At 55.9% G+C, this 14460-nt stretch overlaps 2 protein-coding genes across 2 annotated transcripts in view; one reads left to right on the top strand and one right to left on the bottom strand.

Moving 5' to 3' along the window:
- The window catches only part of ARHGEF18 (Rho/Rac guanine nucleotide exchange factor 18), a 52472-nt gene extending 46074 nt beyond the window's left edge, over positions 1–6398 (top strand). The window contains exons 28-31 of the mRNA XM_079960419.1: positions 629–1093; positions 2731–3061; positions 4851–4970; positions 5053–6398. Of these exons, the coding sequence (XP_079816545.1) occupies positions 629–1093; positions 2731–3061; positions 4851–4970; positions 5053–5180 (1044 nt within the window). The 3' untranslated portion in view covers positions 5181–6398. The remainder of the gene's footprint in view (positions 1–628; positions 1094–2730; positions 3062–4850; positions 4971–5052) is intronic.
- A 347-nt stretch (positions 6399–6745) lies between these two features.
- Positions 6746–13671, bottom strand: PEX11G (peroxisomal biogenesis factor 11 gamma). The gene is made up of 5 exons (XM_079960973.1): positions 13576–13671; positions 10595–10786; positions 8014–8192; positions 7787–7837; positions 6746–7160 (listed from the first exon to the last, which is right to left on the bottom strand). The coding sequence occupies exons 1-5, from the start codon at positions 13648–13650 to the stop codon at positions 6953–6955; spliced, it is 705 nt and encodes a 234-aa protein (XP_079817099.1). The 5' UTR covers positions 13651–13671; the 3' UTR covers positions 6746–6952.
- Positions 13672–14460: the final 789 nt, after the last annotated feature.

Below are 14460 nucleotides of genomic sequence, written 5' to 3'. Positions count from 1 at the left end.
AGCCGTTGGACTTCTGAGGCACATTCGAAAATGGAAACAATTACTTCTGGGTTTTCGTGATTCAAAAACCGAAATGTTTGGCTTCTGAGAAGCTCGAAAACCGAGGTACCACTGTATCTCCTTAAACACACTTGGCCAGAAAATTTCTTTCTTTCTTTCTTTCTTTCTTTCTTTCTTTCTTTCTTTCTTTCTCACTCACCCCTTTCTCCCACTGGCAGGCCGTCATGGCCCAGCAAGACAGCTGAAATAATAATTATAATGTTATTATTTATACCCCGCCCATCTGGCTGGCTTTCCCCGAACTGTTTGGCTTCCGAGATGTATCTCCTTAAACACACTTTGCCAGAAAATTTCCCCTCCTTCCTTCCTTCCTTCCTTCCTCACTCACCCCTTTCTCCCCCTGGCAGGCCGTCATGGCCCAGCAAGACAGCTGAAATAATAATTATAATATTATTATTTGTATCCCATTATATCAGGCTGGGTTTCCCTAGCTTATCATCATCATCATCCAGCCAGTCCCTGACATCGAGGCCCCCGGCTTTCCTCTCCGTCTCTTGTGTTCTGCTTTGGCGAGTCCCTCTTCCTTTTCCTTCCTTCCTTCTCACTCCCCCCTTTCTCCCCCCGGCAGGCCGTCCTGGCCCAGCAAGACAGCTACCTGGAGGTCCAGCGGAGCGCCCTGCTGGACCGGGAGCGCCAGTTCCGCCTGCAGTCGACACGCGGCAGCCTTCTTCTGGAGCAGGAGCGCCAGCGCAACTTTGAGAAGCAGAGGGAGGAGCTGGCCCACGTCCAGAAACTGCAGGGCCAGCTGAAGGCGGAGCAGCGGCGCTGGGAGCGAGAGCGGGAGCGCCAGCGCAGGGAGGCGGAGGCGGCGGAGGCCCGGCTGCGCCTGCGGGAGGAGGAGGCCCGCCAGCTGAAGGAGCGGCTGGGCCAGGAGCGCCGGGAGCTGGAGCGCCAGCGAGAGGCCTACCAGCACGACCTGGAGCGCCTGCGCGAGGCCCAGCGGGCCGTCGAGAGGGAGAGGGAGCGGCTGGAGCAGCAGCGGAGGCTGAAGAAGCAGAGCGCCAGCACCTTCTCGCCTCCGGAGGCAGGGCAGGTGAGCGCCGCGCTCCTGGGCGGGTGGGTGGGTGAGATGCCTCGACTGCTGCCGACAGTGGCAGGGGCACAAAGTGGGGCAGACCGGTTGCATGCAGAGGAATTGGGCGGGCGGGCGGGAATAATAATACCTTGGACCTTAAGGGACGCAGGTGGCACTGTGCGTTAAACCACAGAGCCCAGGGCTTGCTGATCAGAAGGTTGGCGGTTCGAATCCCCGCAATGACGGGGTGAGCTCCCGTTGCTCGGTCCCTGCTCCTGCCAACCTAGCAGTTCGAAAGCATGCCAGTGCAAGTAGATAAATAGGAACCGCTCCGGCGGGAAGGTAAACAGCGTTTCCGTGCACTGCTCTGGTTCGCCAGAAGCGTCTTAGTCCTGCTGGCCACATGACCCGGAAGCTGTACGCCAGCTCCCTTGGCCAGTAAAGCAAGATGAGCGCCGCAACTCCAGAGTCGGCCACCACTGGACCTAATGGTCAGGGGTCCCTTTACCTTTACCCTTACCTTGGGTTACAGACGCTTCAGGTTACAGACTCCGCTAACCCAGAAATAGTACCTCAGGTTAAGAACTTTGCTTCAGAATGAGAACAGAAATCATGCTCTGGCAGTAGCAGGAGGCCCCATTAGCTAAAGTGGTGCTTCAGGTTAAGAACAGTTTCAGGTTAAGAATGGACCTCCGGAATGAATTAAGTTCTTAACCCAAGGTACCACTGTAATAATTGCATTATTTATTATTTAGACCCTGCCCATCTGGCTGGGTTTCCCCAGCCACTCTGGGCAGCTCCCAACAAAATATTAAGAACACGATAAAAACACCACACATTAAAAGCTTCCCTGAACAGAGCTGCCACCACCAAGAAGGCCCTCTGCCTGGTTCCCTGGAAGCTCGCAGGGAGGGAACCACCAGAAGGCCCTTGGGAGAGGGACCCCGGTGTCCGGGTTGGAGATGCTCCTTCAGGTCTACTGGGCCATTTAGGGCTTTCAAGGTCAGCACCAACACTTTGAATTGTGCCTGGAAACGTCCTGGGAGCCAATGGAGGTCTTTCAAGACCGGTGTTAATGTGGTCTTGAGGGCCGCTCCCAGTCCCCAGCCTAGCATTCTGGATTAGTTGCAGTTTCCAGGTCACCTTCAAAGGGAGCCCCACGTAGAGCGCCAGGTCTGTGCAGATGTTCTTGCTCCTAAGGAGTTGAACGGTGGGATGTATTGCCGGCCGACCCCCAAAGGGACTGAACTTCCCAGAATCAGGAGAGGCATGAAAAGGGCAGGGGAGAGGTTGGCTGTGTGTCGTCTCTGATCACTTGGGGAGAAAGCCCTGGAGAGGAGAGGGAGGCGGGGACTTTTAAAATCGGCCAGGGGGCAAGAAGCGAAATACAGTGGTACCTTGGGTTACATACGCTTCAGGTTACAGACTCCGCTAACCCAGAAATAGCGCTTCAGGTTAAGAACTTTGCTTCAGGATGAGAGCAGAAATTGTGCTTCGGCAGTGCAGCGGCAGCAGGAGGCCCCATTAGCTAAAGTGGTGCTTCAGGCTAAGAACAGTTTCAGGTTAAGAACGGACCTCCGGAACGAATTAAGTACTTAAGCCGAGGTACCGCCGTATGGGAGGATCCAGCCTAATCCTTTTTGATGTTTCCGCAGGGCCCCTTGAGCCACTCGGCCAGCTTCAACGGAGAAGGCCTGGAGGGCAAGCCGGGCGGGCGAGGGAGCGTCGTCTCCGCAACGGACTACCTGGAGCGGGGGGAGCTGGCCCGCCGAGACAGCGCCGCCTCGCCCGCCCTGGAGGGCGTCCGCCCGGTGCTGCCCCTCAAGACCGAGGTGCCCCTCCACCTCCTCAGCGCCACCAACCAGATCCAGAAGCCGGCAGCCGTCCAGCAGCAGATCCCCACCAAGCTGGCGGCCTTCACCAAGGGCAGCAAGGAGAAGGCGGGCAAGGGCTCCGCCAAGGCCTCCCACCGGACGGAGAGCTCGGGTGAGTGGCGCGGGGGGTGCAGAAGGGGGCGCGGGGGCCACTGGGGGTGGAGGTTGCCGCCCCAGGATGAACAGGCATCATGGTAAGCAGACAGGGTGAATGAAGATGCAAAATGAGGGTTATAATACCGTGGTGCCTTGGTTCTTAAACTTCATCCGTTCCAAAACCAAGGTGCGCTGCTTTCCCGTAGGAAGTCGTGCAAATTGGATTAATCTGTTCCAGACTTAAACTCAACCCCTAAAACAAGAATTTAACATGAATTTTACTATCTAATGAGAGTACTGAGCCATAAAATGAAAGCAATAAACAATGTACAGTGGTACCTCAGGTTACAGACGCTTCAGGTTACAGACGCTTCAGGTTACAGACGCTTCAGGTTACAGATGCTTCAGGTCACAGACTCCGCTAACCCAGAAATAGTACCTCGGGTTAAGAACTTTGCTTCAGGATGAGAACAGAAATCGCGCGGCGGCAGCGGGAGGCCCCATTAGCTAAAGCGGTGCTTCAGGTTAAGAACAGTTTCAGGTTAGGAACGGACCTCCGGAACGAATTAAGTTCTTAACCAGAGGTACCACGGTACTGCAGTCACACAAGCAATCAGTAGCTGAACTAAGTTCACACAATCACAAAAACAAAACAAAAAGAGCCGCAAAAACAAATTAAACAGCAAAAACAGGCCTCAGCGTAACATTCAAAACGGAGCACATTCGGCTTCCAAAAAAAGTTCGCAAACTGGAACACTTACTCCCGGGTTTTTCTGCATTTGAGAACCAAGGCATTTGAGAACCAAGGTCCCACTGTATGGTTTTTGCTGTATGGATCTCATAGAGACACCCTTGTTATACCACCTAACTGGCACCCCACAAAACCTGCTGACGTTCTGCAGTCCCAGAATGCAGGCGTTTCCCCTGGCTTCTGTTAACGGAGTCACCGTTGGCAGGGACCCTGGGGGTCCTCTCTTGCCCCAGCCCCCTGCAGTGCAGGAACCCAAGAAAGCTCCAAGGACCCGCCGTAATTTTCTCTGAGGGTCTCCTTTCTGTAAGTCATTTTGGACTCGCAGCTGTCCATGGAGGCGCAGGTTAATTCTGTGTCCAGGGCAGCTGTTTACCAGCTCGATCTGGTACGCAGGCTAAGACCCTATCTGCCTGCTCATTGTCTCGCCAGAGTGGTGCATGCTCTGGTTATCTCCCGCTTGGACTACTGCAATGCGCTCTCTGTGGGGCTACCTTTGAACGTGACCCAGAAACTACAGCTAATCCAGAACGCAGCAGCTAGACTGGTGACTGGGGGCGGCTGCCGAGATCATATAACACCGGTCTTGAAAGACCTACATTGGCTCCCAGTACGTTTCCAAGCACAATTCAAAGTGTTGGTGCTGACCTTGAAAGCCCTAAACGGCCTCGGCCCAGTATACCTGAAGGAGCGTCTCCACCCCCATCGTTCAGCCCGGACACCGGGGTCCATCTCCCAAGGGCCTTCTGGCAGTTCCCTCATTGTGAGAAGTGAGGCTACAGGGAACCAGGCAGAGGGCCTTCTCGGTAGTGGCGCCCACCCTGTGGAGCACCCTCCCTTCAGATGTGAAGGAAATAAGTAGCTATCCTATCTTCAAAAGACATCTGAAGGCAGCTCTGTTTAGGGAAGTTTTTAACATTTAACACTGTATTGTTTTTAATACTTGATTGGGAGCCGCCCAGAGTGGCTGGGGAAACTCAGCCAGATGGGCGGGGTATAAATAAATTATTATTATTATTATTATTATTATTATTATTATTATTATTTCTCCTTCCAGCGTCGGTCGACCTGAGGCAGCTCCTTCCCCGGTCGGCCGGCAAGGACGAGCCTCCCTCCCGCAGCCGCAACTCCATGAGCCCCGTCTTTCCCCACAGCCAGAACGTGGCCTTCCTGCCAGGTAAGTTGGGCAGTGGGCGAGAGAGGGGGCCCCCTCCAGCCCGCCATGCGCCTGTGGCCCACTCTCCCTCTTCTCCCCGCAGAGCCGCCTGCTGAGGGCGCCCACCCGGACCCGCTGCCCCCTGCCGCCAACCTCTTCAAGCCCAACAGCGTCCACGCACTCCCGCCAACCCCGGACGATCTGGCCAAGGAGGATGTCATTTTCTTCTGACGCACGCCGGTCGCCCAGCCTCCGAGGGACCGGGCCCCTTTCGCTTGTCAGGACGCTGCGTTTTTGGGGGGAGAAGGCGTCTTTCTCCAGACAGTCGTTCGGCTGCACACGGATGCCCCGATTTCACCCGCCTCGCTCTCTCTCCGGGGCAGTGGCACCGCTATTGTTTTTTAAGCACTTTCCACAGCGGGGCGAGAGAGAGCCGACTTTGCCAACAGAGGTGCCAGCTCAAAGTGGTGGACCCCACTTCCTATGAAGACAGGCCTTGGCGGGCACAGAGAAACTTTGCAGCTATGCCCCTTTGTCTTGGGCAAAGGGGTGCCTTCCTTAATCTGCCGGGAGCCACGCAGGGGCTTTGTGGCAAACGACTCTTGTGTTTCCCCCCAAATCTGGCTTCTCGCAGGCCGGCGTGTTCTGCGTCCAACCCAACGCTCCCCTCGCCGCCAAACCCTCATCCGCTTCCTTTGCAGGAATCCCCCCCTCCTAGATTTTTTTATTTGCCCCAGCTTCAAACCTCTCCACCACCGAGGGATCTCTTCGGAACAGACCATGCCACTCTCTTCCCCTGTTTCCTGCAAATGCTCACCTCCTAAAGGTTGCTTTTCTTAACATTATTTTTTTTGGGGGGGGGAGTTTTGGATTGCAGCCTTGCAGCGATGCGAGATGGGCTCTTTGTTCCTCCCCAGATACCTGTGTTCTCTCAAAAGTTGCGGCTTCTGCGCTCGGTCCTCGGGGGGCGTTGGAAGGGCGAGCCCCCGTGTCACAAGAGGCTCCTGGCCGCTTTTCATTGAGGTGGGGCCGTTTCTCGTAATAACTGCGTATTTCCTCCGCGTTTCTTGAAAGGGAAGCCCTCTTTCTGCACCAAATCGCTGACCTGTCCATGCTCTGCTTGCCTATTAGATTTCTCCCTCGGGGGAGCTCCCTTCGGGGACGGGACCAGTGGCAATTTAAAGGCCCCCCCCCCGCTGCCTTTCACGGGGGGGGGGGGCAGGCACAGTCCACATGCGGCCATGGGCAGGCGACTCGCCAACTGGGGTCAGGGGGAGAAAGTTCCCCAAAAGGCAAACATTTCCCTCTGTCGCCGCTGCCCCCCAGGGGGAAAAATTGCTCTGTGTTTTGAATATTTATTTGTTTACTATGTGTACGCCCTCTTGAGACCCCCTTGAGTGCCAGAGGTGGCCCATGCATAAATAAATGAATAAATATAGATATATATTGCCTTTTGCCTGGTTGCTACGACTTGAGCAGGAAGGGATCGCAGCCAAGGAATCTCCCCCCCCCCCGGGAAGAGGCTGTAGACCCTCTGGAACTCCCCACTGGCTGAAGGGGGGGACCCACAAACCCCTAATCCTGTCCCGGTTCTAGGCATTAAGAGTGCAGGAACGAGATCTTAAGGGGGGTCTTTTGGGGGGATGGAATCCCGACCGAAGGACCTCTTTGCTGCGTCCGGAGTCAGAGCCCTTGCCTGGCTTGCAAAGCCAGCCCCCCAACCCGTGCAGGATCCGTGGGTCAAGGAGGGAGGCGTTTGCGGGGGTCGCAAGCAATAAAGGAGGCTCCCCTCTGACCCCGGTTTGCAGGATACTTCCTCTCTGCATTTTATTAGCTTGCCCGTGACCGGTTTACATGGTGTGCATTGGACGGGCTTCCGATCCGTGTCTGCGAGGGGCTCTTCTTGCCCCATGGCCGTGGGGGGGGGCAGGCTCTGGGTTTCCGAGGGCAGAAAGCTCCCCGTTTCGTGGCACTGGCAGGAATTTCGAGGGGGCTGTCTGGTCTCACGCGGCTCCCCCTGCGTAGGTCTGGTAGACTCCGATGAGGGACGATGTCGTCCCCAGCAGCCCCACCAGCCACGGGGGGAACCTCCCGGCCCACAGCACCCCCGGGGGCAGCCAGTGGATGGCGTTGCAGAGGTCCGCCAGGTTGCCGGCGACGGTCAGGGCTTCGGCCCGGGCTCGCGCCCTCGCCCTCCGAAGGGAGTCCTTGCTGCGGGGAGACGGAAGGAAGGGGGGGTCAGTTGGAAAGGGACCCCCAAAGCCCATCCAGACCAGCCCCTCCAAAGCCTGGAAGTGTAGCACTGCACTTAAGGGGCTTAAGGTTAGCCTGGACTGAGCAGAAGACAGTGCGTGGGTTTTTTTTGGGGGGGGGTATCCCATAACCAGGACGCAGGAGGCGCTGTGGGTTAAACCATAGAGCCTAGGGCTTGCTGATAAGAAGGTCGGCGGTTCGAATCCCTGCGATGACGGGGTGAGCTCCCGTTGCTTGGTCCCTGCTCCTGCCAACCTAGCAGTTCGAAAGCACATCAAAGTGCAAGTAGATAAATAGGTACCACTCCGGCAGGAAGGTAAACGGCGTTTCCGTGCGCTGCTCTGGTTCGCCAGAAGCGGCTTAGTCATGCTGGCCACATGACCCAGAAGCTGTATGCCGGCTCCTTCGGCCAGTAAAGTGAGATGAGCGCCGCAACCCCAGAGTCGGCCACAACTGGACCTAATGGTCAGGGGTCCCTTTACCTTTACCTATCCCATAACCAGGACGGATTGAGGGGGGCCTCTCGCCTGCTGTAGGAATAGGGGGCCGGTTCCGAAATATTTGCCGTGAGAAACAGCTCCTACCTGGCCTGCTTCGGCCGCCGGCTTCTCAGCTGGCACAAAATCCTCAGGGATCTGGAATTGGGAGGGTCGAAAATGAGCCTTTTGCAGAAGGGACCCGAGGGTCATCTAGCCCACCAGCTCTAACCCCCTCGAACCCACTACTTGCAAGGCTCCACCAGCCAGCTGGAGGCAAGGAGCTGTTGCGCCTGGGGTCCCTTCTCTGCCCCCCCCCCCCCGGCGTTTCTTACCGTGCGATTCCCAGCAGCAGGGAGGTCGCCCACAGCAAGGTGCTGAGCGCCCACCACTTTCCCGAGTCGCCCCGGATGACCTTGGCGTCCGCTGCCCAGGCCAGATGCTCGCAGGGGTAGTAGAGCTGGTCAGCCACGTTGCTAGCCACCGAGAGCCAGCGGACGGCGGGGTCCTCCTCCTGGGAAAGGGGGAGAAGGTTGGGTCCCTGGCGAGGAAGAGCGGGGTCAGCGCTGCCCACATGGGCCGGCAGCAGACTTTGGACGTCTTCCCTGGAGATACTATGACGCAAGGTGCTAGTCCCCATTGTGGGCAGCTCCCTGCCTCAGGGAAACAATGGAATTGACCTCCGTGAGCCCAAGCCTGGTCTGGGGTCCTGGGCTGCCCAGACAACCAGACCCCCTCGCTGATGGGGGGGGGGGCAAAGGAAAGCAGAGATCCCTGCATCATAGGGGGTTGGGCTAGATGACCGCGGGGGTCCCAACTCTGTTTTTCTTTTCTTGGCTGCAAGGGTTGCCAGAAGGTGCCACCCAACTGCCTTAGGGACCCCACTCTGGATTTGTGTAGGGTTCTCCCCCGAGCCTGTTCTTTTCCCAAAGTATTCCACCAGGCTTCCCTTCTCCCCGATGGAGTCACTTCCCAGGTGGATGAGCCCCCCCCGGCCCCCACTTCCCTCTCTGGCCTGGGCAAAACCAGCCTTCTTGACCATTGGCCTTGGTCCGCTCCAGCCCTGTCTTCGCCTGCAGGGGAAGCCCCTAACTCCCTTTGGGCTCGAGACCCCTTGGCTCCCCTCGCCCAGTTCAGCCAAAGCTATTCCCAGGATCGGGGCCTCTGTCACAGGCTGGCAGCTTCGAGTCCAAGCGGGAGATAACCAGAGCATGCACCACTCCGGCCAGACAGTCTGCGGGCAGGGAGGGTCTCATCCTGCGTCCCAGATGGAGCTGCCCTGGACACAGAACTGACCTGCGCCTCCATAGACAGCGGTGAGTCCGAAATGACCCCCAGGCTGAGCACCTGGTCCTTTGGGGGCCCAGTTGCCCCATTCAGGACCAGGGAGTCCCCCACACCTGCCTGCCCCCTGCTTCTGTCTTGTCAGGATTCATCCTCTCCCCTCTTGCGACTCCCGGCAGTTCAGAGGCATTGGGTGCCTCTGAGCGCGGGCAGAGTGCCCAGCCGCCCCTGTGAGTCTTTGCCACTTCCAGGAATTGCTGCGATTCCCTTTGGTGGCATCGCCTAGATGGTGTTCCTCGCCCTTGGGTGCCGGCCACCCCTTGCCGCTCTTTCTGGGTGGGGGCGAAGGTTCGCCCTCCAGCTACCCCCCTCGCGCCACGGGTGGTCAAAGGGCGCCGGCCACCCCATGCCTTCTGCAGCTGCAAACACCTTGTTTGTGTGACGCATACTTCAATCCCGTGCTCCTCCCGTGTTTGCGCAACCGAAAAAAGAGGAGTGTTTGCTCTGAAATCACATGGGGAAAGTCACTTTGCTCCTTCTAGGAAGCAGGGGGAACCGGCGTGAGCAGGATCTCTGCGGGGCCAGAGGGCGGGTGTGTTTTTGCTGTCCGAAAATATCCCTCTGATAGGCGATGGGTGGAGCAGTGCAGCTGGCGAAACCCGGTCAGGTGGGCAGGGGTACAAATAATAAAAATATTATTATTATTATTAACAGGCCAGCTGTTCGAATAGAAGTTATTGACACGGATAGAAGTTATTGCAGCAGTTGTAGAATATGGGATTATCATCTTGATTGGAACGTAATGGAAACTAATGAGATTTTTGGAACGCAGGTATAAAGAAAATCATTCTAGCACGCAGGCGGGCCCCACCTAAATTGTCAAACCTGTTCCGGGAGACCGTTTGACAACAAAAAACCGAAAGCTTCAATACAATAGGGAAACTCAAAAACGGAAGCTGTGTGACATGTTCGGCTTCCGAAAATGATTCGGAAACCAGAGCAGTTGCTTCCGGGTTCCGGCCTTCGGGAGCCAAAGCGTTCCAAAATGTTGACTGCATTTGTAAAATTGGTATTGACAGCTGCATTGCAATTTGGCGTTGTCATAACGAGGCTACCACTGGGTTGTAATTGAAAATTACTAAGAATATATATATAAACAGGCCAGCTGTGCCAGAGCTGCCACTCTCCCCAGTATACTGCCTCCGACAGGGGAGGGACAGCATCGCCCTCGGAGGTCGACAGCCTTCCCCAACCATTCCTTCGACCCCCTTTTAACGCTGAGAGCCCTGCAGCAGCAGGGCCAGCAGGAGAATCGTACAGCTGGGAGGGACCCCAAGGGTCATCCAGCCCAACCCCCGGCAATGCGGGAATCTTTTTTTTTTTGACCCCTGAGTTGTGCTCCTTTCTCACAAAAATGAAGTGATATTTCCTGGTGCTTGTGCTTCCGAGCACAGCGCTTGTGCCGAGTCGGGACCCCCAGAGGTCATCCATCCCAACCCGCTGCCGGGGAGGGAAACCATGGCTAGCTCAGTGTCGCTGGCACTGGCTGGCAGCTCTCCTGGGTTTCAAGCTGGGTATCCTTACTCAAATTCAGGCCCTACAACACCTCCCCACTGCCCCAGGGTCACCCACCTTCGGCCCCAGGCCGTACTGGCGGCTGTAGGCGAGCATGGAGAGGTCGTCGAAGAGGCGGAGGACGGTCCGGCAGTGGCTGAGCTGAGCCGATATCGCCAGGAGGCTCTGGCCGAGCGGGGACTCTGTGGGGTGGCTCCTGGCGGCCAAGGCCCCCCCTGTGAGCTGGCAGCCATAACCGAGGGTGCGGACCTGGCGGAAGGGGGGGAGACGAGATGGCGGTTACCTCTGCACTTTGGAACACGGATACGCTGCTTCCATTGTCGCCGGGGGCTTGTTATTCAAAAAACATCACAACTGGGAATAAAAGACGTGTTTAAACAATCCTAGAGTTGGAAGGGGCCCCCCAGGGGTCATCCAGTCTGACCCCTTGCATTGCAGGAATCTCGGCTAAAGCATCCAGGACAAGCTATGCTTCGAAACCTCCAAGGAAAAGATCGAAACCCATCTGGGATTCAGCTGTCAGTTAACGGCCGCTACACTTATGGAAAAGTAAGCGAGGCAATGTCGTTGTGCTCGCTGCAATTCCTGCATTGGGGTGGTGTTTTTTGGAGTGGGTGACTTTTAGGTCCCCCCCTACAATGGACGGACGAACCCAGCTGCTTCTTTAAAAAATAGAATAAAAATTAATTTTTATTAGATTTCCAAAACGCCACGAATTTAAACTCAAATCAAGTCTTCACACGTCTTTGTTTCCTAAACTGACTTTTCCAAACCCATTTTTCCTGCTGCCTCGTATCTCAACCTCCCATCTATCACACAATCACCTCCGATGCAATTACCGTATTTTTTGCTCTATAAGACTCACCTTTCCCCTCCTAAAATGTAAGGGGAAATGTGTGTGCGTCTTATGGAGCAAATGCAGGCTGCACAGCTATCCCAGAAGCCAGAACAGCAAGAGGGATTGTTGCTTTCGCTGCGCAGCGATCCCTCTTGCTGTTCTGGCTTCTGAGATTCAGAATATTTTTTTTCTTGCTTTCCTCCTCCAAAAACTAGGTGCGTCTTATGGTCTGGTGCGTCTTATAGAGCGAAAAATACGGTATTTTTTTGTTTTCCTTCCGGAAACCGGCTTGGATCTGGACTCCCATTCTGCACTTTGTAAGGAATTGACCTTTTTCTCTGTGGCCCGTTGGAACTCCCTGCCAATGGAGTTGCTCCGCTGCTTCCTCTGCCTGCCGAAAAACCTTTCCATCTGGACGAACCTGTCCAGACCTTTCAAATGCTGGCATCGCTGAACTACGGGGCCAAAAGGGACCCAGGGGTCATCCAGCCCAACCCCTGCAAGCCACAAACTTTGCATAGGTTCATCTCTTGCTGCTCATTTCCACCACCCAATTCCAAACAAAATAAACCCAAATGTGTGTAAAAACCCTGGTCCGAATAAATCTACCAATCCAAGCAGCTTGCAGAGATCCCTTCGTGGCGCCTCACTTTCCTGGAAGGTTCACTCATGTTTAGCCAACATCTTTTGCAAATCTGGAGGAGGAAGGCATGGGAGCGCCAGAAATTTGGGTTTCCCCTTCCTCCATCCAGTTTGCTTCGGTTTTAAATAGAACAAAATGTGTCGCTTGCGTTTCTTTTTTTAAGATAAGAAAGGAACAATCGCATTTATTTATTAACAACGATCGCATTCATTTATTTTTAGCAGGCGAGGGACAAGGTCAAAATTTAAAGTCGGACTAGGAAGTGGTGTGTTTTTTTAATGCCCCTTTCAGGTTTTCTCTATGCTCCGTTAAGAAGCAGGGGGGAACGGTTGCCAGTCAGTGCATGCAGCACTGAGGCAGCCGGATTGGCGGTCCGACTCGACACCAGTTAAATCTGAACCATGAGGACTGGGATCTTGATTTATTTCCAAGAGAAGGAGCGTTGCTTTTCTTATTAGGTGATTCTGAAAATCTAGCCTGCTTTCCAGGCCACGCCCACTAACCACTAGGCCACGCCCCTGCCTCTATTAAGCCTCGGCCTGCCTCTCTTAACCGGCTCATCCTTTATCAAGCCCTGCCCACTAACCCTTAAGCCCCGCCCGTATCAGGCTCCTCCCACCTCTATTAAGCCCTGCCCACCCGCTCTTAACAGGCAGCCCAGCCTGCTTTCCAGACCACGCCCATTACCCATTAAGCCACGCCCATATCAGGCTCCTCCCACCTCTATTAAGCTCTGCCCACCCGCTCTTAACAGGCAGCCCAGCCTGCTTTCCAGGCCACACCTGCTATCCATTAAGCCACGCCCATATCAGGCTCCTCCCACCTCTATTAAGCCCTGCCCACCCGCTCTTAACAGGCAGCCCAGCCTGCTTTCCAGACCACGCCCATTACCCATTAAGCCACGCCCATATCAGGCTCCTCCCATCTCTATTAAGCCCTGCCCACCCGCTCTTAACAGGCAGCCCAGCCTGCTTTCCAGACCACGCCCATTACCCATTAAGCCACGCCCATATCAGGCTCCTCCCATCTCTATTAAGCCCTGCCCACCCGCTCTTAACAGGCAGCCCAGCCTGCTTTCCAGACCACGCCCACTATTTATTAAGTTACGCTCACTGCCATTAAGCCCCGCCCATATGAGGCTCCTCCCACTTCCACTTAACTCAGCCCCACTGCTGTTGACAGGCAGCCCAGCCTGCTTTCCAGACCACGCCCATTACCCATTAAGCCACGCCCATACCAGGCTCCTCCCATCTCAATTAAACCCCGCCCCACTGCTCTTGACAGGCAGCCCAGCCTTCTGTCCAGGCCACGCCCAGTTCCCATTAAGCCGCGCCCACATCAGGCTCCTCCCACTTCCACTTAACCCAGCCCCGCTGCTTTTGACAGACAGGCTGCCTGCTTTCCAAGCCACGCCCACATCGGGCTCCTCCCACCTCCGTTTAGCCCAGCCCCTCTGCTCTTGACAGACAGGCTGCCTGCTTTCCGGCCACGCCCATCAGCATTAAGCCCCGCCCCGCCCCTCTTGACAGACAGGCCCCCCTTCCCTCGTCCCCTCACCGCGCGGTCTCTGCCCCGGTGCGTCTCCAGCAGCGCCACCAGCGCGCCCAGCCGGCCCTCCGCTCCCGCCGCCATGGCAACGCTTCCGGGGTCCCCCGCCCCGCCCCCTGAAGCCGTCCAATCACGCGCCGCCAGGAGGAGCGGGGAACTACAAGCCCCAGGAGGCCTTGCGCGGCGGTGGACGGGCAGCCGGAGGGGCCAAAAGAGGGAGCAAGAGGGGAAAGCAAGGTGGATCGGAAGGAGGAAGACTAGATCTCAGGCGGGGAAAGAGGGGCTGCTGGAGCCCAGCTGCTGCCTGGCGGCGGGTTGGGATAGATGACCTTTGGGGGTCCCTTCCCACTCTGCCATTCTGTGCCTCTTTCCGAGCTCCCCTCCTATTGTGAAACTTGGTGAAGCCATTTATCGCCTTTGGTGCAAATATCTGCCGGGCATAATAACTAGCTACAGTATTAAATTAATTTCATTTATCCAGTGCTTTTTTCCTTTTAAAATGTTAAGGGGTACACACTCATTTGGACTCGAGAAAAATCACCATTTTGCGGTTCAAATCCGGAAAAATAAAGGCAGTAAATGGACTGGTTTTGCTGACGGCTTTGCAAGGGGTTGGGCTGGATGAGCACTGGAGGGCCCTCTGGGGTTCCAGGTCCGGTCCTTTGGCTCTTTCGGCAAATGGCGCAAGCCTCCGGGGATCAGAGTCCATTCCTTCCAGCCTTGTCCTCACTTGACAGGCGCCACGAGGGCCCAGAGATTGAAAAGTTGGCAGGAGCCCCTTCCCATGCACGGGCGGAAAGAGAGAAAGCAACCCGGGAGGGCAGAGAGCCACAAGTTTCACATGGCCTCTCCCTGTATTGCAGGGGGTTGGTCTAGATGACCCTCAGGGGTCCC

The sequence above is a fragment of the Podarcis cretensis genome (genome assembly GCF_951804945.1).
Source record: "Podarcis cretensis genome assembly, chromosome: 18".
NCBI lineage: Eukaryota > Metazoa > Chordata > Lepidosauria > Squamata > Lacertidae > Podarcis > Podarcis cretensis.
The sequence above is the reverse complement of the archived record's forward strand: the minus strand, read 5'-3'. Positions and strand labels throughout refer to the sequence as shown.